At 48.0% G+C, this 26,496-nt stretch overlaps 7 protein-coding genes across 7 annotated transcripts; 4 read left to right on the forward strand and 3 right to left on the reverse strand.

Annotated features, from left to right (window-relative positions):
- Positions 1 to 116: 116 nt before the first annotated feature.
- On the reverse strand, positions 117 to 6,615 carry BDR25DRAFT_258530 (uncharacterized protein). The gene is made up of 2 exons (XM_033686538.1): positions 2,297 to 6,615; positions 117 to 2,245 (listed from the first exon to the last, which is right to left on the reverse strand). Exons 1-2 carry the CDS (start codon positions 6,411 to 6,413, stop codon positions 450 to 452), a joined length of 5,913 nt encoding a protein of 1,970 aa, XP_033549815.1. The 5' UTR covers positions 6,414 to 6,615; the 3' UTR covers positions 117 to 449.
- Positions 6,616 to 6,791: 176 nt separating this feature from the next.
- On the forward strand, positions 6,792 to 8,987 carry BDR25DRAFT_283614 (pyruvate dehydrogenase). Its single transcript, XM_033688061.1, has 4 exons — positions 6,792 to 7,074; positions 7,135 to 7,184; positions 7,257 to 7,480; positions 7,569 to 8,987. Exons 1-4 carry the CDS (start codon positions 6,965 to 6,967, stop codon positions 8,688 to 8,690), a joined length of 1,506 nt encoding a protein of 501 aa, XP_033549816.1. The 5' UTR covers positions 6,792 to 6,964; the 3' UTR covers positions 8,691 to 8,987.
- A 905-nt stretch (positions 8,988 to 9,892) lies between these two features.
- BDR25DRAFT_219990 (FAD-binding domain-containing protein) lies at positions 9,893 to 12,099 on the forward strand (the record flags this gene model as incomplete). Its single annotated transcript, XM_033684986.1, has 5 exons — positions 9,893 to 10,236; positions 10,299 to 10,484; positions 10,548 to 10,939; positions 11,027 to 11,222; positions 11,316 to 12,099. 5 exons carry the CDS (start codon positions 9,893 to 9,895, stop codon positions 12,097 to 12,099), a joined length of 1,902 nt encoding a protein of 633 aa, XP_033549817.1.
- A 966-nt stretch (positions 12,100 to 13,065) lies between these two features.
- On the reverse strand, positions 13,066 to 13,824 carry BDR25DRAFT_366204 (uncharacterized protein; the record flags this gene model as incomplete). Its single annotated transcript, XM_033696942.1, has 1 exon — positions 13,066 to 13,824. One exon carries the CDS (start codon positions 13,822 to 13,824, stop codon positions 13,066 to 13,068), a length of 759 nt encoding a protein of 252 aa, XP_033549818.1.
- A 2,346-nt stretch (positions 13,825 to 16,170) lies between these two features.
- Positions 16,171 to 17,491, forward strand: BDR25DRAFT_353286 (uncharacterized protein; the record flags this gene model as incomplete). Its single annotated transcript, XM_033695149.1, has 7 exons — positions 16,171 to 16,196; positions 16,232 to 16,513; positions 16,549 to 16,700; positions 16,771 to 16,820; positions 16,864 to 16,885; positions 16,931 to 17,097; positions 17,126 to 17,491. 7 exons carry the CDS (start codon positions 16,171 to 16,173, stop codon positions 17,489 to 17,491), a joined length of 1,065 nt encoding a protein of 354 aa, XP_033549819.1.
- Positions 17,492 to 18,047: 556 nt separating this feature from the next.
- Positions 18,048 to 19,172, reverse strand: BDR25DRAFT_341746 (uncharacterized protein). Its single transcript, XM_033693639.1, has 2 exons — positions 18,708 to 19,172; positions 18,048 to 18,603 (listed from the first exon to the last, which is right to left on the reverse strand). The coding sequence occupies exons 1-2, from the start codon at positions 19,163 to 19,165 to the stop codon at positions 18,090 to 18,092; spliced, it is 972 nt and encodes a 323-aa protein (XP_033549820.1). The 5' UTR covers positions 19,166 to 19,172; the 3' UTR covers positions 18,048 to 18,089.
- Positions 19,173 to 20,954: 1,782 nt separating this feature from the next.
- BDR25DRAFT_283617 (putative NRPS-like enzyme) lies at positions 20,955 to 24,348 on the forward strand (the record flags this gene model as incomplete). The annotated part of the gene is made up of 3 exons (XM_033688062.1): positions 20,955 to 21,257; positions 21,306 to 21,567; positions 21,617 to 24,348. 3 exons carry the CDS (start codon positions 20,955 to 20,957, stop codon positions 24,223 to 24,225), a joined length of 3,174 nt encoding a protein of 1,057 aa, XP_033549821.1. The 3' UTR covers positions 24,226 to 24,348.
- Positions 24,349 to 26,496: the final 2,148 nt, after the last annotated feature.

A 26,496-nucleotide genomic window follows, 5' to 3' on the forward strand; every position in this document is an offset into this window, starting at 1 on the left:
TACAACCACACCCACCTAGCCATATTCAAACTCTTTAAGACTTAAGTATACATGGACAAACAGCAAGGTCGTTAAGGTAGTGCATCAAGTGCACTATGACTTTATCCATATAAAATAAATATTCTCTCCTCAAACACCACCCCAACAACGCTAAAAAATCTAATTTAACACCCCTCCCTCTCTGATGATGAGAAGAATCCGGAACTGAGCTACTACTATACAAAACACGAACGCTACGCCCCATGCGCTTTATGAGACACCGCGAGAAGTGGATCAAAATATCACCCTATTTTAATCCACAGAGGCCAGCGCCGAATGACGAAATCACTCGCTCGCTCGCTTCAAAGAGCCGTCAATATCGCACGTCACCAATTACGATAGCTGAAACCCTTTTAGCAAGATCACTAAACAGCCAACGTTCAAGGAAGTACAGATTCCCAATCCTTCATCTAACGCCCTCGACTCGCTCTCCTAGCCAACACAGGCGACCCCACAACTGGCGTCATAAGCTGCACCCTCTCTGTACCCAACTTGGTCTCAAAAATCCGCATCACAAGCGCTTGCACAACCCTCTGGACATCGGGCGCCATCTCCGTACCCAGAATTCCCACAACAAGCGGCGCGAATATATCCACGTGTTTCTCGAATTCGCCGGGGGGGAACCCGACGTAGCCGTCGAGGACGGTGACAACGACCGGACGCCAGGTGACGATGTTGCGCTGTTGCGTTTCTTCATCGAGTTCGATGTAGGATAAAATGATGTCTTCGCAGAGCGGGACGAGCGCTTTTTCGGTTTCGACACGTGAGGCAGCGCGGTCGGTGGACGTATCATGGTACATGCGGAAGAGGATGCTTACGTACACTGATGCTGAGCCCGACTCTTGTTTGAGTAGGTTCGGCGGCTGTTTCATGAAGCCTTCGCGGAATAGCCGTGTGCGGAGGTCGCGGTCGGCGTTGAAGCGCTTGGCGAAATGGTAGGATTTCTTGAGGACGCCCATTAACCGGAGTAGCTCGCCTGACGGGATCTTCTCATAGACCGAGTCGTTCGTGAAGAGCTCTTGAACCGTCTCGATCATCAGAAGCTGAAGGACACATTTGGTGATAATTTGGTTGAAGAAGCGACGGCGAGCGGCGGTTACGACTACGGGTGGCTGTTGCAGATCTTGGTTCTCTGGCCGGTAGTCTTCCAGTTCCTGTGTTTGGCGTTTTGGCAGCGGGGACGGCATGCGCTGTTCAGTAGCCATACTGGATGATTCGGAGGTCACGAGAGATGGACGGCGCGGGCTCGACAGACCGTTGATTCCAAGCGCATTGTCTTCCTCTGGTTCGTCCACAGGAGTCTGCGATAGTTGAAGGTCTCCTGGTGGAGGGGTTTCCGCCGTTGGAGTCTTTCCACCAGGGGTTCCACGGGTGCCATTTGTCGGGGTATAAGACGATGTAGCGGCAGCGGAGAAGAGCGCCGTGGCTTCCGTGCGCTGGAAGAGCTCAACAAATGCCTTCACAATTTGACTCCAGTGTTCCGGCTTGAACTTTTGTACATTCTGAAGAATCAGTTGCTGAAGGCAATTGCTACCGATCCGTGCAAGTGTATCGTTCTCTTGGCAGATGCAAAGTGCCAAAAGGTCGAGAAAGCGATCCAACATGTACTCAAGCGATTCGAAGAAGTGAGTGAAGAGTTTGATCATGTTGCGAAGAGCCTGGATCATCGTGGTCGATAACCAGACTGAGAGTTCCTCATGGTTGAGCACTTTTGACATTTCGGATTTAGACTTAAGGACCATGAAAATGGGGTATAGCAGCTGCCGCCAGAGAATGTCCCAAAAGTCTTGAGGGAAGTCTCGACCATAGGTAATCAGGGTTTCAAAGAGATAGCTCAGCGCTCTCGAGCGAACTTCCAAATCCTCGCCCGTCATGAGAACGTCATGAAAAGCAAAAAGCACTGGGAACCAGAACTGCTCTTCCTGGGTTTGCCGACTTGGCTGTTTTGGTATCAAAACTCCATGATCCGACTCTTTTACGAAACCGGCGCGTGCAGACAATGGGCACTCAGGTGTTCGGAGCATCTTCGGTACGGAAGACTTCAGCAACTCGATAGCTTGAAGAGATTTCTTCTGAAATTTGAAATTCTTCGAGAATTCTGTGAGGCACACTATCATGTCCGCGAATGCGGCCTGTGAGATGACGACACCGAACCGAGTGTTGTACACATGAGTGACATTCTCGAAAGCTAGATTGACGATCCCCTCTGCGTATTGTAAGCAATGTGTGCGAAGTATTATATCCAAAGACCACTAACCGTACGGTTCTCTGGCAGCTACGGTGAAGACACCAAACATGGTCTTCCAGCCAGATCGAATATTCTCCCCGCGAGCTTGAATCATTTGAATCAAACAGCGAAGCACCATATCTTTCACGGCCACTACACTGGTGTTGCTCATGATGTGTTCGAACGGTTTGAGGAAGTCTTTTTGGAATTTGAAACCTGGTAATTCTTCAATCTCCATGAAGCGCATCGATAATTGTCGGAGGGAATTGAGAGCGAAGTAGACCACATTAGTGTTGGGGTGACATCCAACTTCATTGAAGTGGGAGCCAAGAATCTGCCAGATGTTGGTCCATTCGAAGCGGACACGGGTCATGTTGTATCCACTTATTTCGACCAATTTCTGGAGGCTATATGTACGCGGGAAGTCGCTCTGACCTGATGACTGGATCTCTTGCCAGCTGACTTGTGTTAGAGCCTTAACAAAGTCAACAATAGCTTCCCCAGATAGATTCGCAGTATTTGTGAAGATCCTGTCGACACCACGAATCATGTCTGTCGATCGACTCTCTTCGGCAACATCCGCTTGATAATTTACGTTACCGGCATGAGACGGTGGCCGTCGCGCTCCACGAGGGACGTTCAAGGATTTTCGAGGAGTTGGGGATGCTTTTGGCTGCATTTGAGCTTTTAACACGTCAGGGACGGCCCGTTCGTCAACACCAGTAGAAATTAATTGAAAGCGATCAAGCTGCGAGATGCAGGTCAGAACATCTCGCCAAGATTCCTTGAGTAGATTGCCCTCGGTATGGGCAACCTCTATCAAAACTTTCAACGCTTCAACATTCTTAGCTTTCATCTCGCTCAGATTGTAGAGGTTGGTGAATCGCGCTAGGAACGAGACAAATGCCTGCCGCGGGTTCTCGAGATCAAACAAGCAGGATATTCGTATAGCCAGCTTGATGCCTTCAATGCACAACTTCACAATCTCGATGTTGTTGTCCTGGGCTTGGCCCGAAAGTGCGGTGAGGAATGGCATCCACGTGACTTCAAACATGGGGCCGACGTGTTTTGAGGAGGAAGCTGGGATAAACTTCGAAACTGGCAGCCTGGATGCCGTCCGCCTTTGTGCTCGCAGAAGGGACTTGTAAAGCTGTTCAGTCTTATTGGCCATCTCCTCAGAAGCTTGCATGTACGCTTCTCGCTGCAAGTCTCGGCCAGCAAATGCTTGTCCAAGGTTGGCCGCCAGACCTCCCGCAGGTTGAGGAGTAATGCCTAGGTTGGCCGCAGCCTCCTGTTCCGTGTTTAAGACGATTTCATTGTGGGAAATCTCGTCAAAAATGGCGCGCAAATACTCGTCTGGCAGATCGGCGCTATCATTGATACCACGGTTGTTCTTAATAAAGTCCTCCGGTGTCATGCGTGCGCCCTTCAGCTTCTTGCTATGCTGATCCGTGTTTAGCATGATGACTGAATACGCCAACACATACGCTGTATCAGCGTTTGCGAACGCGTTCGGGTTGCCGGTGATATACCGCTCGGCGAACTTCAGCATAAAGCGATCGATCTTCTGGGCTTCGCCAGGAAGGCGAAAGCTTTGGAGAAAGCGTCGTAACGCGTCTACAAAGCGGGTCTTGTTAAAATCCATGAGATCTACAAAGGCATGCATGATAGCGATGTTTTGTGGGTCACCCTCTCCAAGGTATTCTCCAAGCGCTTTCTTGTCTATTTGCTCATTATCGAGGAAGAATCGTGCCATGTCCTCTGGGGATTCCGAAGCGATGAAGCCATCTTTGAGTAACACCTTTACTCCGCGCTTGGGCTTGAAGTTGAATTGGCGTGTCGCGTTCGTAAGGGCAGTCTTTCTCTGCTTTGCCTTCTCTAGTTGACTAAAATCATCCTCGGCTAGGGGAGTCACTGTCCCAGAATCTATACCCACACTCGGGGAGTCGGTCATACCTCGAGCATCAAAAGACTCTCTCATATCATCAAGAGAGGTTCTCGATTCGAATCTTGATACTCTTATGCTCTCGCTCATAGCCTGCTGAGACCAGTTCACCAGGGATCGCAAGATCTCGACCAGGGCTTCTAGTGATTCTTGCTTCATTGCGTATTCTGGCGGATAAGCATGCTCGGTGTCGTGGGGTGTATTCATCGATGCGGTGGAGAGTGAAGGAGGTAGTGTTCCACGGGTCTGCCAGTCCGAATGGTTCGATTGCTTTGCGTGGTGGTCCTGATATGCTTGCTGCTGCATTGGGGATACGGTGACAGGGGTGCTCGATATCCGCGACAGATGTTCGACAATACGCTGGTACATGTTGTCCAACGCTGTCCGATCACAGTCGTAGTTTAGGTAGATCTCGACTAATGCTCTGGGGTCAGCGGCCAACCTTCCGAATACCGTTAAGATGTACTGTTTCTGGAAACCCGCCGCAGCTCGCTTGTCCAGGATAGCGAGGTAAATCTCCTTGAGGAAAACCTCAATTTCTTTCTTGAGCATTACCCGCAGATATTTGAGCAACTGCCAGAAGATCTCGCAGCTGACCTCAAACACCTTGTTGACGGAGCTTGCCCCATTCCGGCTCAAGCTTAGACATAGATACTGCTTGATTGCCTGAACGAAAGTAGTGGGTTCGTCGCTGCTACTGCTTCTGATGGTAGCATATGGCGAAATGAAGACAGCTATGTTGTTGTGGAGTATGGTATGGATTATATGCAACGAGAGCAGTTTTGACCGCATTCCCTGCGATCGCACATCGGTAGCCTGGTCCACGGGGAGGCCTTTTGTGCTGAGCCTGCACATAGCCCTGAAAACCAGGTACGCATCCTTGACGAAGATCTCGTCTTCTTCGTCCTCATCCGAGCCCTCACTTCCACTATGAAGATTTGGGGATGCATCCTGCCCAGATACTTGTCTTGATCCGGGCTTTCCTTTTATTCGAGTCACCAGAGTGGGGGCATTGTCGTGTATCCGGTCGTCGTTGAAGCTCATGTTCTGTTCGAAGCTCTGTAGGGTGATTTTTGGGCCGGTGTGCTTCTCCACGGGCTTGTCACTCGGCTCTTCGGAGTTTGGATCATACCGCTCCTCCTCTTCTCCATCCCCGTTAATCTCAGAGCCATCAACGCCTCGCGTACTGCCGTCGGTCTCTTCCCGCATGCTCTCTGCGGACTCCTCTTTTTCATTGAGGGAGACACGGGACAAGTTCATCCTGGACTCTTTTACTGCCAGTCGTGTTTTAACCCTCTCGAATACAGTCCCCACCATCTGCGTCAACGCTCCCTGGGCCACCTGCTGGTTTGCACTAGATTTGGAAAGCAAGAATATATTGTACGTCAACCGCACCGCCTTTAGCAAGCCAGCGCCATGCACCACGATTTTGTCATTCAGGATCGCCGCCAGTAGCGACTTTACAATCTGCAGCTGGACGTCCGGATGTGTTGCCTCTCCCTGAAAACAGTCGCAAATTGTGTCTATAGCGCGCTCGATCAGGGGGGGGACGTCGGTGTTGTCGGGGTGGGGCTCGGAGGGGACAGAAAAGTAGGAATAGCTGATGAGCTTGCCGATGCAGTCCAAGGCAGTGATGGAGACTGTCACGGTGTGGGCCTCGGAGGCGAGTTGGAGGGGCTCAAAGAGGGTCTCAGGGTTGATGCGGGAGGGGTCTCCTTCCTTCTTGATAGCTGCCAACGCGTGCGCGGTGGAGTCTCCGAGCTTCTTGATTTTCCTTGCATCTTTGGACACCGCAATGGTCTCCAGCGCCGTGACGACGAAAACGAGGGAGCTCCGGGTGGAGGGCCGGGTAGGGGCGATAGGGGCAGTTGCAGAGGTGGACTGTGAATCTGTGCGCGGACGATTCTCCAAGTGGATTCGCGGCTCAAAGAACTCTGCGGTTCGGGGGCTGCTCGCATTGTCTGAGCCATTTGGGACTGCCAGCGTGGGCGTCGATGGAGTAGGAGTGGGAGTGGGCATATCCGACAGCTCCTGGGGGGTAACCTGGGGTGGCCGCGGAGGGAGCGGATCTGGGGGCTCAGAGGTCGACTCAGAGGCAGTGTCGCCATTTCTTTCTTCCTCTTGTACGGCAGGCTCCTGCTGCAGCAGCTTCCTGTTCAGAGGCGTCTCCAGGGGCTCTGGCGGGGGGTCGGTGTCGGCCATGGCAAGTGTGGTGGACACTGGGGTGGGAGTTGGGCGGAGGGTGCTTCTTTCACTTTCAGGCGGGGCGCTTTCCAGCAACCATGGCGAGGAAGTAGCACAGAAGAAGATGTCTACGTGACCTTATGGAGCTGTCTCCATGCAGCGCAATTCGAGAAAATGAGAGCGGATCAAAAAGCAAGGCCGCGGCTTCGCACGGGGGTAATGCAAAGTGTCTTCGACACACATCAGCCTCCCTACTGACGAATCCCTACCAGCACCTGGCCGCTGTGGCTGCTGTGGCTGACTGACCTGAGGCTGTGGCTGTAGTTCTTGGCAGGCCCAGCGCGGGCTCGGGGCCCGACTGTTGGAGATCCGGGAGTCTACACTTTTCTGTTGTCGCCGAGTTCGCCCAACAATTCTCATCTCCCACATCCTCCGCCCGTGTCGAGCGCGCGAGTGAGCATCGCTTTAGTCTCCCCTTCCCCTAACCTCCTCCTCCTCCCTTGTCGTGGTTTCTCTCTAGCCCTGCTTCTCTGGTAATTTGCTTCTGCCAGCTTCGGCATCCCGTCACAATGCCCGCCACGACAACCCTTATTTCACGGGCCGGAGGCCAATTGACCTTGAGGGGATCAATTGCTCTGCGAGGCACCCTCGGCGCCTCACGATCCTCAGGATTCACTCTGTACGTTTCCAGGTCCGATGCAGCGTCCCCGAGCTGGCTTTGCTGACACAGGAGCTGTAGACGACGGAGCCCAGCCCTTTCCGCGCTCGCACGGTACTATGCCTCGAAATGTAAGAAACCACTCTCTGCTGGATCTGCACGCTCCCTATCAATTATTCCGATGCTAATTGGCCTCGACACAGCTTTCCCACCGCACACCGTCGTCAGCATGCCCGCCCTGTCCCCGACTATGACCGCCGGAAATATTGGAACGTGGCAGAAGAAGGTCGGCGATTCGATAGCGCCCGGTGACGTCCTTGTGGAAATCGAGACCGACAAGGCACAAATGGACTTTGAGTTCCAGGAGGAGGGCGTCATCGCCAAGCTCCTCAAGGAGTCTGGCGAGAAGGACGTTGCAGTCGGCAGCGTAAGTTCTTCCACACTTTCCATTTGTACCCAAGCTTGGAAATTCGCATTGGGTTGGCCCTCTCGAGCCCGCTGCTAACCTCTTGCAGCCAATTGCTGTCATGGTCGAGGACGGCGAGGACATTTCTGCCTTCGAGTCCTTCTCTGTCGAAGATGCTGGCGGCGATAAGGCGGCTCCAGCAGCCCCGAAAGGAGGCGAAGCCTCAGAAGCCAGCGAACCTCCCGCTTCTGGGTCCGGTACTGCTCCTCCTGCGAAGGAGACCTCAGTTCCCGAACCCCAAGAATCAGAATCGGCGGGTGCCCGGCTGGAAACCGCCCTCGAGCGCCAGCCAGCTGTGTCTCCTGCTGTTAAGAAGCTCGCTTTGGAAAAGGGTATCGCTCTTTCCGCTATCAAGGGATCTGGCCCGGGCGGAAAGATCACCAAGGAGGATGTGGAGAAGTTCAAGCCTGCTGTGGCTGCTCCGCCAGCTGGAGGAGCCACTGCTGGCGGGCCCACTTACGAAGACACGCCTGCTACAAGCATGCGCAAAGTCATTGCCAGCCGTCTCACTCAGAGTATGCAACAGAACCCCCACTACTTCGTCGCCTCCAACATCTCCGTCTCCAAGCTCCTTAAACTCCGCGAAGCTCTCAACGCGTCTGCTGATGGCGCGTACAAGCTTTCCGTCAACGATTTCCTCGTCAAGGCTCTTGGGGTGGCCGCACGCAAGGTTCCCGCCGCAAACTCGTCATGGCGTGAGGAGGGCGGGCAAGTCTTCATCCGCCAGCACAATATTGTTGATGTCTCCGTCGCAGTCGCTACGCCTGTTGGGCTCATGACCCCAATCGTGAAGAACGTTGGTGCTCTCGGCCTCCAGTCAATCTCTGCATCCATCAAGGATCTTGGTAAGCGTGCACGAGACGGAAAGCTGAAGCCAGAGGAATATCAAGGCGGAACAATCACAATCTCTAACATGGGCATGAATCCCGCCGTCGAACGCTTCACCGCTGTCATCAACCCACCGCAAGCTGTCATTGTCGCCATCGGCACAACGAAGAAGGTTGCAGTCCCAGGAGAGCCTACAGGGGATGGCACTGCAAGCGTCGAATGGGATGACCAGATCGTGATTACGGGCAGCTTTGACCACAAGGTCGTGGACGGTGCGGTTGGTGGCGAGTTCATGCGAGAGCTCAAGAAGGTGATCGAGAACCCGCTGGAGCTGCTGCTATAGATCTATAATGTTTGATGGATTTTCTTTTCTGGGGAAGGGTATTGTGTGTAAGTCCTTCAGAGAGCAAGCGGGTGGTTCGGGATAATCTTGTACAATGATATGGCAATTTTCTTTTCTTTCACCTTCCACTCGAATCATCCCTCTAAGAACCTCTTTTGCCTCTTGCATAGTCTGCACTTGTAACAAAAGATTTGTTCTTCGGTATTTCCTAGGTAGGGTGTGTAATCAAAAATTGTCATAGAGTTCCTTCCTTCCACTTTCATTCTAATCCCCTGATTGCCAAGTCACACAATCACCAACGAAACAGTTGGGGCCTGCCTTTGGTCGTATCTTGACCCATTATCCTCAACAATCTAGTCTCTGCTACTATCCCCGATATTTGGAATGCCAGCCATGGTTGAATCAATCCGCTTTTAGACGAAGATGAAGCCGAAGCCGAATGCGGTATTCTACCCACCCACCAGAACCTTGCAAACTTAGAAGCTGGGAAGTTTCTCCGCAACGCGCCCACGTGCGCTCCTCTCTCCCGACAGCGTACTTTGGACTATGTAATATATATTTTCTGCAATTGGAGACAGTTGTGGCTCATGATCACGAGCTTGTTGTCTGATTAGATTGATGTCTGCTGACATCGGCTTATAAGTGGATGTTCGGGGCTTCTTTAGGTGAGGTTTTGGGAGCTCTGAGCAGTGCCAGGACGCACTGGCAAATTACCTGAGACGACGGTGGGTAAGGATTCGGCCTGATATACGCAATTGTGGTTTGCTCTCCGATAATCGCATATTCATGTTTGACTCGTCATCTCAATGAGAGCACAACAGGTCTTCGAAAGACTTAACCCAGAATGAAAACCACAACAAGCTTTTCCCCCAGAGCCAGAAACTAACCCCGCCGATCTCAAATTCTATATAATTCGACCGTTACCCCACAAACGCTAATGTGCAGCGGGTGCTCGGGTCATTACAGGGATAAATGACACTGCAGCTCTTTTACGCGGCCCTTGCTCAAGCTCCTTTAACCCACGGGATTTTGGAAAGAGTTGGAGCGAAGGATTAGCAGCACTAAGGTTTAGAATACCATTTCCAAATAATGTGGATGTATGGATATATGTTTAAGTTATTTGAGTTCCTTATTTCCTGTGAAGTGTTTCTTTCTGTCCCTTTTCCTCACTTCCTCCCCTAGAAGATCCACCTCACCTCACCATGTTTCTCCCCCCACTCCTCTTCCTCTCCCTCCTCACAAGCAGCGCCCCCGTCTTCGCTCTCAACTTCGATTGGGAAAAGATTCAACTCACCGAAGCAGAAACACGCAACTACTCCGCAATCCAATTCGCCGGCCCCTTAAGCAATGCTCCCAAAAAAAATTGCCGGAGCATCCCCGGAGACGCAGACTGGCCCACTGAAGCACAATGGGCCAAGTTCAACAAGACGCTAGGAGGAGCTTTGCTCAAACCTCGGCCACTGGCGGCAGCGTGTTATAGTGGCCCGCAGTATGATGCAAATCGGTGTCAGGAGTTGAAGCAGATGTGGAGCAATACTTTCTTGCAGTAAGAGTTCCCATGATCACTTGGGTATTTGCTACATAGAGAGAGTGTTAATGGGTTTTTAGTATGAGTGATCCTACCAGTATAATGTCGCAGTGGTCATCAGGGAATACGTGCGTTCCGACTTCGAACCCGAATTCTACGTGCTCCCAGGGTGGATATCCGGTTTATGTTGTCAATGCGACAACAGTGCGTCACGTCCAATTAGCTGTAAATTTTGCAAGGAACTCTAACATTCGGCTAGTAGTGAAGTACGCAAGTCCCTGGAACTCATATTGATGGTTCAAGAGGTGAAGAACACTAATGAAGTGCAGAAACTCCGGTCATGACTTCAACGGCAAATCTATCGGCGGCAACGCCCTCTCCGTTTGGACCCACAATCTAAAGGCTCTCACATACCACACCAACTACAGTGCCCCCGAATACACAGGTCGAGCTGTAGCTTATGGCGCAGGTATCCAAGCTTTCGATGCCTATAAGGCAATGTCCACGTACAACATGACGATGATCGTAGCAGGCGGCTCCACAGTAGGCCTTGCAGGGGGGTTTGTGCAAGGAGGAGGCCACTCGACGTATACAAGTTTCTATGGCCTGGCTGCAGATCAGGTGCTCAGGATACAAGCTGTTACTGCTAGTGGGAAGTTTGTGAACGCTGATGCAGAGGAAAATGAGGATCTTTATTGGGCATTTAGAGGGGGAGGGGGAGGTAAAGCTCTGCTTTATTTACTCTCTCATCAGATTTCTTCAATGCCCAAAATGTTGAAGTAGGAGTTAGTGCTAATTCGTTGTTTAGGAACATATGGCATCATCACATCCATCGTTGTTAAAGCATTTCCAGTAACCCCGGTTGCTTCGGGAAGCATAGCTTTTTCAACGGTAGCGAATCCAGCAATTAAGAATAGTACAGCGGTTCCAGTGGAAACGTTCTGGAAAGGTGTGAAGGAGTATTGGGCATACTGTATCGCTCTCTGTGATGCTGGTGGCTTAGGGTAAGAAAATCTCTCTTTAATGTCTCTACGACGGCTAAATCCCTATTTCCAACAACTACATTCACTCAACCCCATTCTAATTCTCCCCTTCAGCTACAACTTCATCCGCCACACCCACTCGGCCAACACCACAGGCCTAACCTTCACAACCTCTATCTCCCTGCCCAACCACACCATCCCCCAATACCGCCAATTCATCCGCCCTCTTATCCAAAAACTAAACACTATCGGCATTCCCCTTCCCCTGCCCCCAATCCAACGTTTCAACAACTACTACACCCGCGACATCCCCAATGCTGTCTCCGGTGACACCGTTGGAAACACGCGTTTTGCGTCTCGCTTTTTCCTACGCTCAAACTACGACACTCACTCCGCGCTGGAAGAAATGCACGCTGCGATCCGGGATTTTGTAGAAGGAGGAGGATATACGCTTCACGGAATAAACTACTCCCCGACGTTAGAGGTGGCTGGGAATCCCGATAATGCAGTCCACCCAGCGTTCCGGGAAACCATCATGCACGCCGAAGGCTTCGACAGCTCTGCATGGTGGGATGGGAAAACCCCCATCGCCTCCATCTCCTCGCAAAAATCGCAGCATGACCGCTTACAATCTTATATGCAGAAGTGGAGGGATATTACTCCGGGGAGTGGGAGTTATATTAATGAGGGTGACGCCCAGGAGCCGGAATGGAAAGATGCTTTTTTTGGAAGTAATTATGAGAGGTTGGCGGCAGTGAAGAGAAGGTGGGATCGCTGGGGATTGTTTTATACGGTTAGTGGCGTGGGCAGTGATGAGTGGGAAGTTAAGGGGAGTAGTGGGGGTGGGAGGGAGGGTGTGTTGACGCAGGATGGGAGACTGTGTAGAGTGGGTGTGTGAGAGGTTGATAGGGCGAAGATGGACATGCCAAGATGAGACGAGGTATGAGAAGAGTATTATTGTTTTAATCGATGACTGTGTTAACAGAAATCGCAAATAACTTGGTATGGCAGGATGTCATCATATTCCATTAATATTTGTATTCGAGGTGCAGGCTCAGTTACATGTCCTTATCAGACTAAACAAGTGAATATTCGGGAATAATGTGGGAGTGAGATGGTATAAATATCGCAATGCTAAACGAACAATCAGTCACCGTGGAGGTCCAAACCTTTTGGTAGCTACTTGGGGTATAGTATCAAGCTTCTAATCCTTACTCGCCTTGTCAGTTCAGATATTTCCTTTTGCAAAATTGAGAGAAAACTAGCAGGCAGTTACATCTAACAGCCCATACCTTTTGTAAAGGCATTACATCAATTGCAGTGAAGTTCTGCGGTAGCTGCTATGTCTGGTCACGAAAAACCTGGCTTGCAAACATTTACTCTACATTCTTTTCTCCAAAGCATCCTAGGCTCAAGCCAAAATCCGAACCCAGAAAACCCAAAGCCATAAATATTGCACGCAATGTAAAACCAATTCCATCAGACCCCCACCAGACTCCTGGAAGAATTCAAGCCCCCACAGAGGCGAATCTCACAACTCCTAAATGGCAATGACTTGGGGGTGCTGTGAAATTCCGTATTTAGGTGTTGGGGAAGGAGGATGTCGTTTTGGCATTCCAAGTCCAGAGAGGAGGCAGGATACTTGGGCGGTTTGAGAGTAAACATTTTCTGACAACGAGTTGACCGAGGATGAGAGTGTTACATACCTTCCCAGTCTAAGCCTAGCGTTGGAGCTGGCCATGGAGTCGGAGTTCAGGACAGCGCAAATATTTGGGAAGTCTAAGGTCAGAATTACGTCCTTTGCATGAAGCTGCCCCCGGAAGTGTCAGTGAACCAGTCGCCACGACACCAACTCGACGTCCCACTAGTTCTTCCAAGTCTTTTTGAACATGCTCTCACAAGCTAATGGATCTATCAACTTGCCAGTCATACGCTCTAGCACATCCGACACAAAGTTCCATTTATTCGCATCAACTTCCGCAACAGCCTCCCACAAGTGAAGCGTCATATCCGTCGCCTCTAATTCTTGGCAATCTTGTGCGAGCTTCGACTTCTTCGGTGCGCGCTCAAGCTCCCTAGATATACGGCGTTTCTTGCTCTTTGCAGTTGTCGGAGGAGTTTGGGTCTCATAGCTGTCGTGAGATGGCGTCGGGCTGCTACTGTCGAAGATACCATTATCCCCCTCTGCGGTCGGATATTTACGCGGATTGCGGAGATGCATGTGGTCTTTCGAATCAAAGCCAAGATCCCCCATGGTGGCAGCAATCTTAGGGCCGTTGCGTACGAAGCGTGAATAAACAGCTGGTTGTGTCATAGTCGCTGGTTCACCACGCTTGACACGCTCGTTGTTCAGCCAGTTCGCGATATCGCCCCAGCCCATCTTGTCCACGGTGCGCAATTTCACGATGAGACGGTTCTCAGGGTCGTCTTCGACTTTACGGCGGATGGCGCGGGGTTTAACTCTTTTGAGGAAGAAGGAATTGGACTCGAGTTCGACTTTAATGTTGCGGGCGCGGTTTTGGGTGTCGTGGTCGAGGGTGAGTTTAGATATGGAAGGTGGACTAGCATTGTGAAGGCCGATTGTGGATGCGCTGGCAAAGCGATTACCGGCGATGTCGTTCATCGGCTCGAAAAGAGGTGATCCTCCGTCTTCTTGGCTGCTAACTTGCTTCGATTGGTTGCCATGTTCATTGTTCTTGCCTTCACCTGGGGTGACCGATTGATGCTCTTGCTCAGCACCAATACCCGGAGCTGCTGGCGAGGAGGCTATAGCTTCGCCGGTACCTCCTTCTTCGTCACTGACAAATGGGAGATGGCTGGCAGTCTGATTGAGTTGGTTGATATGCTTCTGGCTACGCTCCAAGACAGGCTTACAGACAGCGAGAGAACCCCTCCTGGGTGTAGTAGATGCTGTGGTAGAAATGACACGGCCTGAGGAAGCTTGAAGAAGCTGAGAGCGAAAATTAGTAGCTCCGTTCTTCATAACATCGGAAGTGTCGTTGGTTTTAGGCTGTCCATTGGTCGTTGCCGCGGCGAAGTGCTCCGCGGAGGCGATGATATCGCTGTAGCCATGTTAGCAACGGGAGGCTCAGATGTGTAGATTGGCAGCTCTAAAGCACAATAAAAGTTGAGAAGAGTGAAGTAAGGCTGGAGAAGAGGAATAGTTGTGCGAGGTGTCACAGGGGGGTCCTGATAGGTCAAACTAAAAGTATTGTAGGCTTGTAGGTATGGAGAAGTAGAATAACTCGTGGATAATTGTATTAGTGCCCGAGGAATGTTCTAGGTATATAGTGTGGTGTCCTACGCGGTAAAATACAAAACAAATCAGACTTACCTGCGTTCCAATCCTGCAACAGATTTCTCCTTTGAAGGACCCATCTTGCATACAAACCAACGACCTCCTACACTTCACTATACAGAATTATAGTAAAACAATTTTTCGTGTGATAGCGGGTGTTGCTGTTTGTTAGGATGAAGGTGGGTGATGGGCGGATGACGGTGCTGTGTTGGTGGTGATGATACCAGTATGCAGCCTCAAGGTGAAGACCGCCAAACGCCGACGATGACGTATAGAGGTGTTTTGGCAGTAGAGTGTATGGAACTTCTTGCGGCCTTGTTTTGGTGAGGAGACCAGAAGAGGATGTGCACAGTATTGGTAGGGATGAATACCATATGTCGGTGCTGATGACGATGACGACAGCCAAAACTGAGCTGGTAGTCTAGTGGGGAGTAGAATGTGACGATGGTGGAGAGGGCGGCTCTCTATATTGATAGGGTTTAGGCGATGGGCTGATGGTGTGCGCGAGATCCTGTGATCGGTTTGGGTCGGTGTACGGTGAACGTCCTACACGATAATGTCGGTCAGGAGTGAGAAAACAATCATCCCGGCTAATCGCTCCTTCCAATAATTTAACTGTGGAGAGGCAAACAAACTGAATGAGTGTTAATGTGGAAAGGCGAGAGAACGATAAAAAAAATGGTTAGACTGGATGATCTAAATGCTTGGATGCTCGAAACAGTAGACTATAGGAGGACATGACCCAGTTCGAAGTTCCGCACTTGGGCTCAAATCTTTCAAGGTAGCAAATATGGATGGAATTTTGCAGACATCCTTGAGGAGAACAAGGAGTCTCGGGTAAACAAATAATGACAATACTCATCAATAAAGCCCAAGCTAGCACGCGAATGAGGTAGTATTTTAAATAGAGAATAGGCAAGAACGTGATTAAGCGCTCGGAAACAAGCGTCACAGTAAAAAATAAGGAAACAATAATATGTTTACTTCTAATCGTAATATCAAATTATATCCAAATCTGTTAAATGCCTCTGGATTCCTAGAAGGCCTTTTATAACCCCAAGACCCATTCCCGGTAAAATATTGGCATTGCGAAAATCGCAATAGGAATCTTCAACCCTGGCAATATCTAAGCGAGGTGCAAAAGTATTGGCTCGTTCGGTCCGTTTCGTGAGATACACTGAAGAGTTAACAGGATTGGTCTCCCAAACCCCCAATCCTGTCAACGCATAGCGTAAGTCATTCGAGCTTCTCTTTCTATGAGCATCCGTTCCGACTTCGCTGCTGGAGTCTCCGTAGGCCTCACGGGCCTCGGAGATTGCCGTGACCGGAAAATTGACTTGAGGAGTGAGGTCATGGAGGAGATGGTTGATGTCGATCGCGTGGATGATTTCTCGGCGAGAGAACTTGTGCTTGGTGTTACAGACATGGTGGGTGTAGTATGATGTTCAGATCGAGGGATTATATCAAGATGAACTTTGTTCTGGGGCTTATGATGGAGTCCGAAGACCGGAGAGGTGTGTGGGTGCAGTGTTGAGAGATGGGGGAAAAAATGTAGTTGTAGATTACGGAACCTCCTTTCCAGGAATGGGATTTCAACTCCAATAAATACCCACCTTTCACGACTCACCATGCATTGACACATCCAACCAAACACCATCAAATCATAGATAGATGATCCGTACCGCATACACTACACTGTGCTACTGTTACAGCCTTCCGGCAAAGGCCCAAGGAAGGCCGCATCATCCTACTCAGCCCCATGCACAGGTGACTCAAAAGACGGGCAGGAGCGTCGGCTTGATTTTCAATATTCTGCAGGGTGTCTGCTAACGTACGAGGATATGGGGTGTGTGGGTGAAAATGGTGAGTGGTTGACGAAGCTTGAGTCAAACAATGAACGGCTAAACCGAGTTGGGTATAGCGTGCCATGTTTGGACTCACACTTTTCTAAGGTTTCCAAGTATCTCGCATTACTGCCTTCTTTGGGCTTCATTCTTATGATTTACAATTCGATGTGAAAATTTTTCATGAGATCATGAAATTAGTCAGACAATTAGGTTTCAAAGTAGAACCTTGGGGGTGGCTCGGAGCTGACACGCCACCATCCCTGGGTCAAGCTGCCACATTTGCACCTATGACGGAGAATCTCAACCACCTCATGAAGATGGAAGACAAGAGAATCATAATGCACGTGTTTTCTGGTAAATGATCTCTTGCAGAAAGGGTATGCTCAATTATCCTTGTAATACGTCATGTGCAATTATACTCCAGTTTGTGCCGCTGTAAAGCTCAATTGTCCAATGAACCCAGTCAACTTTCGGGTGTACATCTTCTTAACAACGTATCACTACCTGTGGAACAGAGGAAACATATTCTTTTGCGACTGGTAAGTAAGATGTAGGGTTTGTGTATTGCATGGTGGTCGTTACAGTAGGACAAGATACGGATCTGACATCCACATCCGCTTCACATCCTTCCTCATTTTCTAGAAAGCGGAGTAAAGAGAGTACGGCACCCCAAGGTTCACACAAGCATTTTCCTTCCCTGCTTAAAGAACTAAGCTGCGCATACTCCAGTTTGAGCTATGGCTATGCTAGAGTGAGTGCATCCTGAATGGATGACCTAGCTATTCACTAAGGATGCGGCCGGTAAACTCATTCGAGACTTCGAGAAGCTATCCGTTAGTCTCGGGCCAGAGAGGAAAGCATTCTGGGCGATGGATGACAGGAACTTCATCTGGGACTCTCTCCCGGCTGAGTTGGAAACTGGTGTCATCGAGGTGCTGAAGAACGGCAAGTTTATCGATAGTCCAAGGGTTGTGACTCTGGGGTTTGGCGGAGACTACTTCATGCTCATGGAGAAGAATTCACGTCATTGGCATTTGGCCGACTATCGAGAACTCAACGCAGCCATGGCGACGTTCCGAGATAATAAGGTGTTTTATACGGCCCTGACACGCCCTTCAACAGAATCTCGCCTTGAGCCCGCATAGCGCCCATGTATGAACCGCCGTCCTCAGTAGTGGCACTTCTTTTGTAGAAGGTATGCTGGCGACAGCAGAAGCTGCGATGCCAGGGATGGAGAAAGCTATCAAATCCGGCACGGAGATTCTGCAACATCAACAAGAGCATCGGAGGATCCAGGCTAATAATTGAACGATCTTGTTGAATAGATGGCGACGGCCGAGGCGGGCTCACAGATGCGGCGAAATATGCAGACATATGATTTTTTTTCAACATCGGATATAAGTATCATTATTGTAGGCAGAATCCCGCGGATTACAATTATGGGGGGTACGTTATCTAAGTGGATGGCGATGCAAGAACTACCACAAAGTCGTTATGGGAGATAGATTCTACGATCTTATGATGAAGTGCAACATTGCGTTGGCCGACTGCTACAGTTGGAATCCAAGTGTGAAGAGTGGCTGGCCAGGTAGGTTTGCAGGTTTCTGAAACGCAGTGCAGTGAAATGCTAATGGAAGTGCTAGGTTTTTGGCTGGACAACTACATGTGTGTTGACATCTAGCCACGTAAAACCGGAGGTGACGCAATAGACAATAAAAAAAGCCATAATACCTTAATAGATATCTACAATTCGTCCCGAACATCACTATCACCATCGGCACTCTCCTCTGACTCCTCATCGCTGCTATCCTCGCCTAGATTGATCGGATCTTTCCCAAAGTCTTCGTCCACAACTGCATGGTTTTGTTGACGAAACACTCCATCTTGCATTTTTGCAGCCCTCAGGTACCAGGTAGAGGAATGGCCGGGCTGTCCATAGCTGTCATCCTCGGTAAGAACGCCGTCCAGAGATGGCAAGTAGTGGGGCGAAACCTTGAATGAGCCGGTATACCGGCCAACGAGCTTTGGTGCCCATTTCCGCATATCTTGCTCGTCGAAATGGCGATCGAGAAGCTTGATGAAGGCAATTTCGTCCAAGTTGTGAGAAGTGTCCGCGAGCACAGAGTCAATGGTCTCCTTGTCGGCGACGAGGCAGACATTTTCCTCGTAGCCCGACCAAACTTTCTTGATAGTTGGGATTAGTGAGTAGTGGCCATCGGGTGGGTCGCTGTGGTCGAGAAACCAGTTTTTGAAAGCCCTGAAATGCATGAAGTCAGCGAATCCAGAATTGTGAAAGGATAAGCGGTAGCAGCTTCGAAAATGCCAGAATGTAACGGCCTTGCAAAAGCAAAAGAACCATACTCTCTTGTGGCATCATCATCTGCATTGTCCAGCTTGTCCCTATCCTCGATCCAAAGAATCCGGAACTTCTCCCCTTCCTCAGTTTTATAGATATGATAAGCGCCCACAATTTTCCTCCGAAACGTCTCCCAGTCGGCATCGCTATGCCCATAGTGCGTACGAATGCCGACCCAGCCCCAAGACGGAAGCTTCCACCGCCTTACGCGAAACGCATCATGGAAAAGGTAGAGCTGGCGAATGTGCGAAAATTCATGGTTATTTCTCACTTTGACGTAAGGCTTGATACTGGGAGGAATATAGACCCCTTCCTCGGTCAGGTGCTCGGCTGGTGGATCCACTAGTACGGGCTCTGGGATGTCGGTGCGGAAAGGTGGCCTGGCGGAAGGTGGCCACATTGGGTCGCCCATGGCTGATGTAGCGACGATGAAGAGGACAAGGCCCAAAATCAGAGGGAGCATGCTTACCTATTCTTAGTTTGCGAAGGAGCGGGAACGATGTAATGACTTTGCTGATATGATCTCACAAGAACTAAGCCTAAAATATGCTTCTAGCCAAATTAAGTAAGGTGAATTCCCGGGTTACTCTCACTCTATCTTCACAGTGACGCCAAGTGACGAAAATACGCCCAATGACTACTCAGGACCCAAGACAACCGAATAGCCCACTAACTTTAAGTCCAGTATTAAGGTCCCTTAATGCCTCAATATCCCCTCGCACTACAAAGGGCATTGCTAGCAATATGGTCGCATCTTGATATGACCTTAGCACAGGTACACCACTACAATAGCAGAATTATCTTTTTAAAACGCTAAAGCATGTTCTACAAGTATCGCAATTTAGCCAAGCTTACTACAGCAGTTTGTTGGGCTACGGATGCTTAATATCCTACTGACTGGTGTTAGAAATGTGATTTTAGGACGAGCAATGCCCATTGCAGAAACAGAAGGGAATTGTGCGAACAGGAATGTCGCTTATGTATATGATTATTGGTCGATTGCCTGTTCGGGAGTAGCATAAAACCCGTAAGCGAGACTGGCTGAACGGGGAGCATCCACTTCCCGGTCAGATTGTTTTTTATTTAAAAAGTTAGTTTTATAATCTTTCACTATTATCATATTTTATAGAATCAAAGCTATTTTCAGCGATATACTGGCTTAAATTATTATCAATGTATTAAAGCTGTTATGCAGCATAATCTGCCTAGTCCATATTAGCATAAGGAGTCTCTATTCATGATAAGAAACAAATACTATAGAAATATCAGCGCGTCTTAGAATTGATAGCAGGTATTAAGAAATTACAGACTAGTACCAGTCTCACAGTCTTCCATTTGCATCTTCTTTAGGATGCTCATATAAGGACGTGGCTCCGCACCACTCCGCCATCAACAACGAAAAAAGGTACGAACAATCAACCAACGGCTGATTCGTGTGTAGAATAGTATATCTGCCTTACTGCCCATTTCAATGAAGACGTAGGCAAGGAGGGCAAATAAAGATAGAGACAGACAAATAGCCGACATCGCATTGAGATATGAGTTGAAAGAGTATGCATTTTGAAAATCTGATTGCTCCCCATCCGTAGCGTTCAAAGATGGGGTAGTTTTCATGTCGAGTTGTTCCATGACGACTGACAAATTGTAGATTTCGGCCCAGTAAAAGGATCTATGAGAGCCCACACGAAGCAATAAAGATGAGATGCATGAGGAATGGAACAAGACCGAATAGACTAAGACTTAGTACTAGCTCGACCCAACGTATATTGAAGCATAGTTCAGGAGATATAAGGAAGTGGACAAAACGTGCTCCTAAACAGATTGTTGTGGGGACTTATCGAACTCAGTAAAAGCTAGATTTGGCTTCTGCAGTATTAGTCTAGGGCTACTCCAGACTGTCGGAATCAGCAAAAGACTCAAATGGGTTGTGGTGAGTCCACTTCAATGCCAAGATGCGGCACAGGCATTTTTCATGCAGGAGCCGGATGCAGCAGCTGTGCCTCCCGAGCACCTCAACCTCGTTTATAGTTGGAAGTCTCACACCTCTTCCTATCACTGCCAGCGCTCATGCATCCCTACCTTGCGCCGTTACATCAGGACGAGCCTATTTCGGACGTAAGATCTGCCGCCCCAGAAATGGATCATCATCGATCATTCAAATTCACACCGCCGGACGGAGCTTTCGGCACTTGTCACCTGCCCTCCATCGCCTCTCACCACACTCCACCCTAAAGCAACTCTTGCCTCTAGAAATGTCTGCCCCAAATTACGAGGTTTCTCATAATTATGGTACGAGGTTGCTGCCTCAAGCTCTAGATGAATTGGCGTCATCGACTCCGCATCGTCTCTATGCCTCCATCCCTAGAGAACGAGATCTATCTCATGGGTTTCTCGATGTCACCTGCGAAGACATGGCTAGGTGTGTCAACTTCATGGCCTCCTGGATAACCAGTCGCCTTGAACCAAGCCAGGACTTCGAGACTTTAGCGTATATTGGAATTCCGGACCTCAGGAGCGCAGCGATCTTCCTGGGCGCAGTCAAAGCTGGCTTCAAGGTGAACACGGATCGTGCTTTCGTCTTAGCCTGAATTGATTTCGAGTAGGTTTTACTCCCATCTCCACGCAATCCGTCGGCTACCAACCTCTCCCTACTGGGACAAACTGGATGCACTAAGATTTTGTACGCCGCCGAAGTCACCCCCATTGTTAAGCAACTCAACGCAATTAATGAGAGTTTAACCATTTTGGAAGTTCCAAGCTTCCAGGATATGTTCCAGAGCACTCCTTCATCATATCCCTTTGGGAAAATATATGATCAAGTCAAGAATGATCCAATCCTCATCCTGCACTCGTCCGGATCTACAGGTGGGGTGCCAGACCGTACTACGGCTGAAGGCCTCTAACATTCTGTCAGGTCTCCCAAAGCCAATTACAATGACCCATGCAACTTTCGCGGTGTTGGACAACGAACGGAATTTACCTAAGGTCCCTGGCCGCCGGAACAGGGACTATTCAATCTGGGATTTTAATGACGGCGGCCGGTTCTACACAGTCTTTCCATATTTCCACCTAGCAGGATTTCTCTCCCTTCTCGTTAACCCGATCTTCACAGAGGCATCGAGCCCTGTTCTGGGTCCCCCTCTTATGCCACCAAGTGGATCACTTCTCAAGGACGTCATGAGGCACCAAGAGTTGCGTGCACTTTATCTGCCTCCATCTATCGCGGAGCAGTTTCTGCTCGAGCCTGGGGGAATTGACTTTTTTAAAGATCTGGACTTTCTTTGCTACACGGGCGGTCCTTTCTCTCCATCCGCGGGAGAGCAACTATCGATGGTCACCGAGCTATGTCCTCTGTACGGTTCTACGGAGGCTTTCCAGGTCCCACAGCTTGCCCCTTCCTCAGAAGACTGGGCCTGGATGGAATGGAATCCCTATTTTAAGGTTGAAATGCAACCATCCGAAGATGAACATGGGGCTTTTGAACTTGTTCTCTATGCGGATTCATCAACGGAGAAGATCTCGGCTCTCAACCATAACATGCCGGGCACCCCAATTTACCGCACTAAGGATCTCTTCAAGCAACACCCCGAAAAACCCCAACTGTGGCAGTATTATGGCCGTAGAGATGACATTATTGTTCTCTCTAATGGGGAGAAATTTAATCCGGTACCTGCAGAACTTCTGGTTCAGGGCCATTCAGCATTAGCTGGTGCGCTTGTTATAGGTCAAGGCAGGACTCATGCCACACTTTTGGTAGAGCCGAAACCTGACTTGGGCACCTTAGAGCGCGAAGGCCTTGTGGATAGCATCTGGCCTTTGGTGGAGAAATCGAACTACCTTTTGCCTGGCCAAGGTCGCATATTACGTGCCAGTATTCTCGCGGCCCACCCTGCGAAACCGTTTGTACGCGCTGGTAAGGGAACCATCGTCAGAAAGCTCACAGAGAAACTATATTTGTCCGAGATTGAGGCGCTGTATGCAAATAAGCCAAGTGCGCCAATACGCAAGCTGCCCACGCTTAAGCCAGTTTTTGAGTCAATGGCTATCCAAGGCTTCATTCAAGACATCATTGCTACCTCCTTCCCTGACTTTGGAATTGTTGAACCTCAGGAAGACCTCTTTTCTCGAGGTCTCGATTCGGTCATGATAACGGAGCTCCTCAGCACCCTCAAGGTCGGACTCCAGGAGAGTTCTACCGTTGGCGATCTTTCATGGCTTGATGCCCGGGTTGTTTACCAGAATTCTTCCATTGAGGGCTTGTCTAGGATACTGTACGACTTCCTCAATGACGACAAGATGCCCACTCTTGATTCCGAAAATTCCCGCTCTATCAGAATGGAGGAGTTGGTCCAACGGTACACTGAAGGCTTGATGGAAGCCTCGATTAGGAAGCCTAAGTCCATAGGACCTCATTCTGTTGCTCTTATCGGATCGACTGGCTATCTAGGCCCGCGAATTGCTGCTTCGCTGCTGTCCAATCCAAAGATATCATCCCTCTATTGTCTAAATCGCGGCTCAGACGCGAAGGACCGCACAATAAAAGTAATGCAGACACTGGATGTGTATCCCCAAGATGCCTTCGAGAAGGCAATATTCCTATCAGTCGACCTGGGCAGTTCTCGATTGGGTATGAGCGATACTGAATACCAGGAGCTAGCGTCAGAGGTTGACATTATCATATATAATTCCTGGAAACCAGATTTCAGCACTCCTCTTCAATCGTTCGAGAAACCGTTCCTCACCGGGCTTCGATCTGTTATCGACTGGAGTTACGAAAGCCCTAAGGCGCCACGAATATTGTTTATCTCATCTATTGCCGCGGTTGGAAGTTGGTCGAAGGTTTACCCTGATCAACCTGTCATCCCCGAAGTTCCTATTCAAGACTGCAATGTAGCCATGGGGATGGGCTATGGAGAATCCAAATGTGTAGCTGAACGAATTCTCGGTGTTGCCAACCAGGTGGCAGGGATCCCTGTGAGCATCCTTCGTGTTGGGCAAATAGGCGGACCTCTTGGTCTTGGGAAGTGGCCAGTACAGAAGTGGTTGCTCGCTATCATCAAAACCTCGAAGACCATCAAAGCTTTGCCCGACCACGTCTCACCCGTAGACAGGATCCCAGTGGATGCGCTTTCAGATGTGATCAGTGACATCGCGAGTGCGGGAGCGGTGTCTAACATGTTTCAGATATTTAATTTGACGCATCCAGATCCGGCACCATGGAAGACCTTCCTGCAGACCCTGATAAATCGATATGGTCTCAAGGTTGAGATTGTTAGCCTTCCGGAATGGCTTGATAAACTTGATGGCGTCGTCAAGCTCGATGGAAAAGACCGGGCAAAGCTTCCAGCACTTGCCTTGTACAACTTCTTTCGATCTTTGGGAGAAGGTCTAGAAGACATGAGAAGTGATGTAAGGAATATGAAGAGTGTCTTAAGGAGGGGTATGGATAGCTTTACTGAGGAACTGTTAATGGGTTGGCTTCAGGATTGGGACTTGGAAGATTTCCTGGAAGGCATTATCTGAACTTAGGGTTTTCACGATTACAAGGAACGTCCTTTACATATGCACATCATTCGAGGGGTTTGTGACACCGCCGAAGTGGATGGATGAAGTTTGGCGGCTATGAGCACCACTTACATCTTTAGTCCTGCTTGTGGATAGAATGCTTGATCAGTCGAATGTCTCCTCGTGCCTTAGCTTCTGCTTAAGAATAAAAGACAAATATTCTTTTAGTTGACTGTGAAACTTTGAAGACCATCTTCCATTAAGGTTTTGTTTGATTTTCCACGCGATTTTAACCCCTTTACCTCGCATACACAGCTAAAACAACCACTCCTCTAACATATGTGTTAGATGTCACAAATATTTTCCTTCCACCTTTACTAAGAAATCATGCCACTAAACTATAGCTACACTAATGAATATTACGTATGCTGTATATTCAAATAATATCTTCATGTTCTTAGACTAAGAAGAGAATTTCAAAGATTTTTAAAGAAGTTCTTTTTTTTAAAAATAAAAAGCGAAGCTACTGTAAGTTTTACTTTAAAAAAGTGAATAACTTTTTCAGAAGCTATATTGTTAGTTTTAATAAAGGCTTAAATCTCACTCTAAAATATAAAGTAAAATAAAAAAGTATAACTAGTTAACTAAATAGCTTATTACTTTATATTAATAAGTTTATAAAATTGTTGTCCTTTTCTAGGTGACACATAAAAGTGGATAATACATAGCTAAGATAAACTACTATATTCTAGTAAATACTAAGTAAAAGATGGAAGGTTTATCTTAAACTTTACCTAAAAGATTATAGTTTTAATAAAGTTAAAGTTTCAAACACGTATCATTATTATATTCTAAGAAATTATTAAAGACTTAACTTGCTAATTGGATACTAGATATAATACTTTATCTATTTCCTATATTTAATTTAGATAGTATAGAGTTAACTAATTATATCTTTTTATATTTTACTCTAAGACTATCTTAGATTCTTTTCTAGTTATATAACGTACTTCATGGGCGAGTTGCTTACACACCTGAGTCGCTTACTTTTGCTAAGACCCTACTAAACCACCCTTCCTACACTAATGCATTCCCCACAATACTACTTAGACGTGCTAAAAGAATGTTAGATACAGCTTACACTTTAAGCTTTTAAATAAAACATAAAACTTTTAAAGAAATGTGCTATAGCTATGTGTAAAGTTTTATAAAAAATAATAAATAACTATAGCGCTAAACAACCTTTATAAGCTAATTCTACAGCTAAATTATAAAGGCTAAGTAATAAAAAGAAGTAGGTAATTATTAAGACTATACTTAAGCTATCTGCGTAAGGAATTTCCCCTTAGATAGCATTTATAGCTAATATAGCTAATTCTTTACGCGCTAAGCGTAATCTAGGCTATGTTTATATAAACTAGCCTAGTATGTTTATAAAGCGTTATTTAAAGCTTAAAGTAAAGTTTTAAGCGTAAGTATAGTTAAGAGATATCTAGCTAATTATAAACTCTATTTTACTAAAGTTGTACATGTTATTATCTTAGATGCTATACTTAGCTTTAATATTCTTTATAAGGCTAAACCTGCCCTAAATTACTCTAGGACTCTTATAAAGGGCTCTCTTATAGTTATACTTACACTTAAACATTACTTTAAGCTTTAAATAACACTTTACAAACATACTAGGCTAGTTTATGCAAACATAGCCTAGATTACGCTTAGCGCGCAAAAAATTAGCTATATTAGCTATAAATGCTATCTAAGGGGAAATTCCTTGCGCATATAGCTTAAGTATAGTCTTAATAATTACCTGCTTTTTTTTATTACCTAGCCTTTATAATTTAGCTGTAGAATTAGCTTATAAAGGTTATCTAGCGCTATAGTTATTTATTATCTTTTATAAGACCCTACACATAGCTATAGCACATTTCTTTAAGAGTTTTATGTCTTATTTAAAAGCTTAGAGCGTAAGCTGTATCTAACATTCTTTTAGCGCGTCTAAGTAGTGTTGTGGGGAATGCATTAGTGTAGGAAGGGTGGTTTAGTGGGGTCTTGGCAAAAGTAAGCGACTCGGGTGTGTGAGCAACTCGCCCATGAAGTACGTTAGTATATAACTACTAACCTAATACTATTCTAACCTGTTTAGGTTCTTAGGCTCTAATGTTAAATTAGGCTTCTTATCGACCTAGTACAGAGTGCTTATCTTTAGTAGTATGCGAGAACATACAATAATTCGTGTATGATCCAACGAGCCGAAATAACCCTCTCCTAAAATTAAGTTTCCTTCAA

This window comes from Lindgomyces ingoldianus (genome assembly GCF_010093535.1).
Source record: "Lindgomyces ingoldianus strain ATCC 200398 unplaced genomic scaffold BDR25scaffold_10, whole genome shotgun sequence".
In the NCBI taxonomy this organism is placed as follows: domain Eukaryota; kingdom Fungi; phylum Ascomycota; class Dothideomycetes; order Pleosporales; family Lindgomycetaceae; genus Lindgomyces; species Lindgomyces ingoldianus.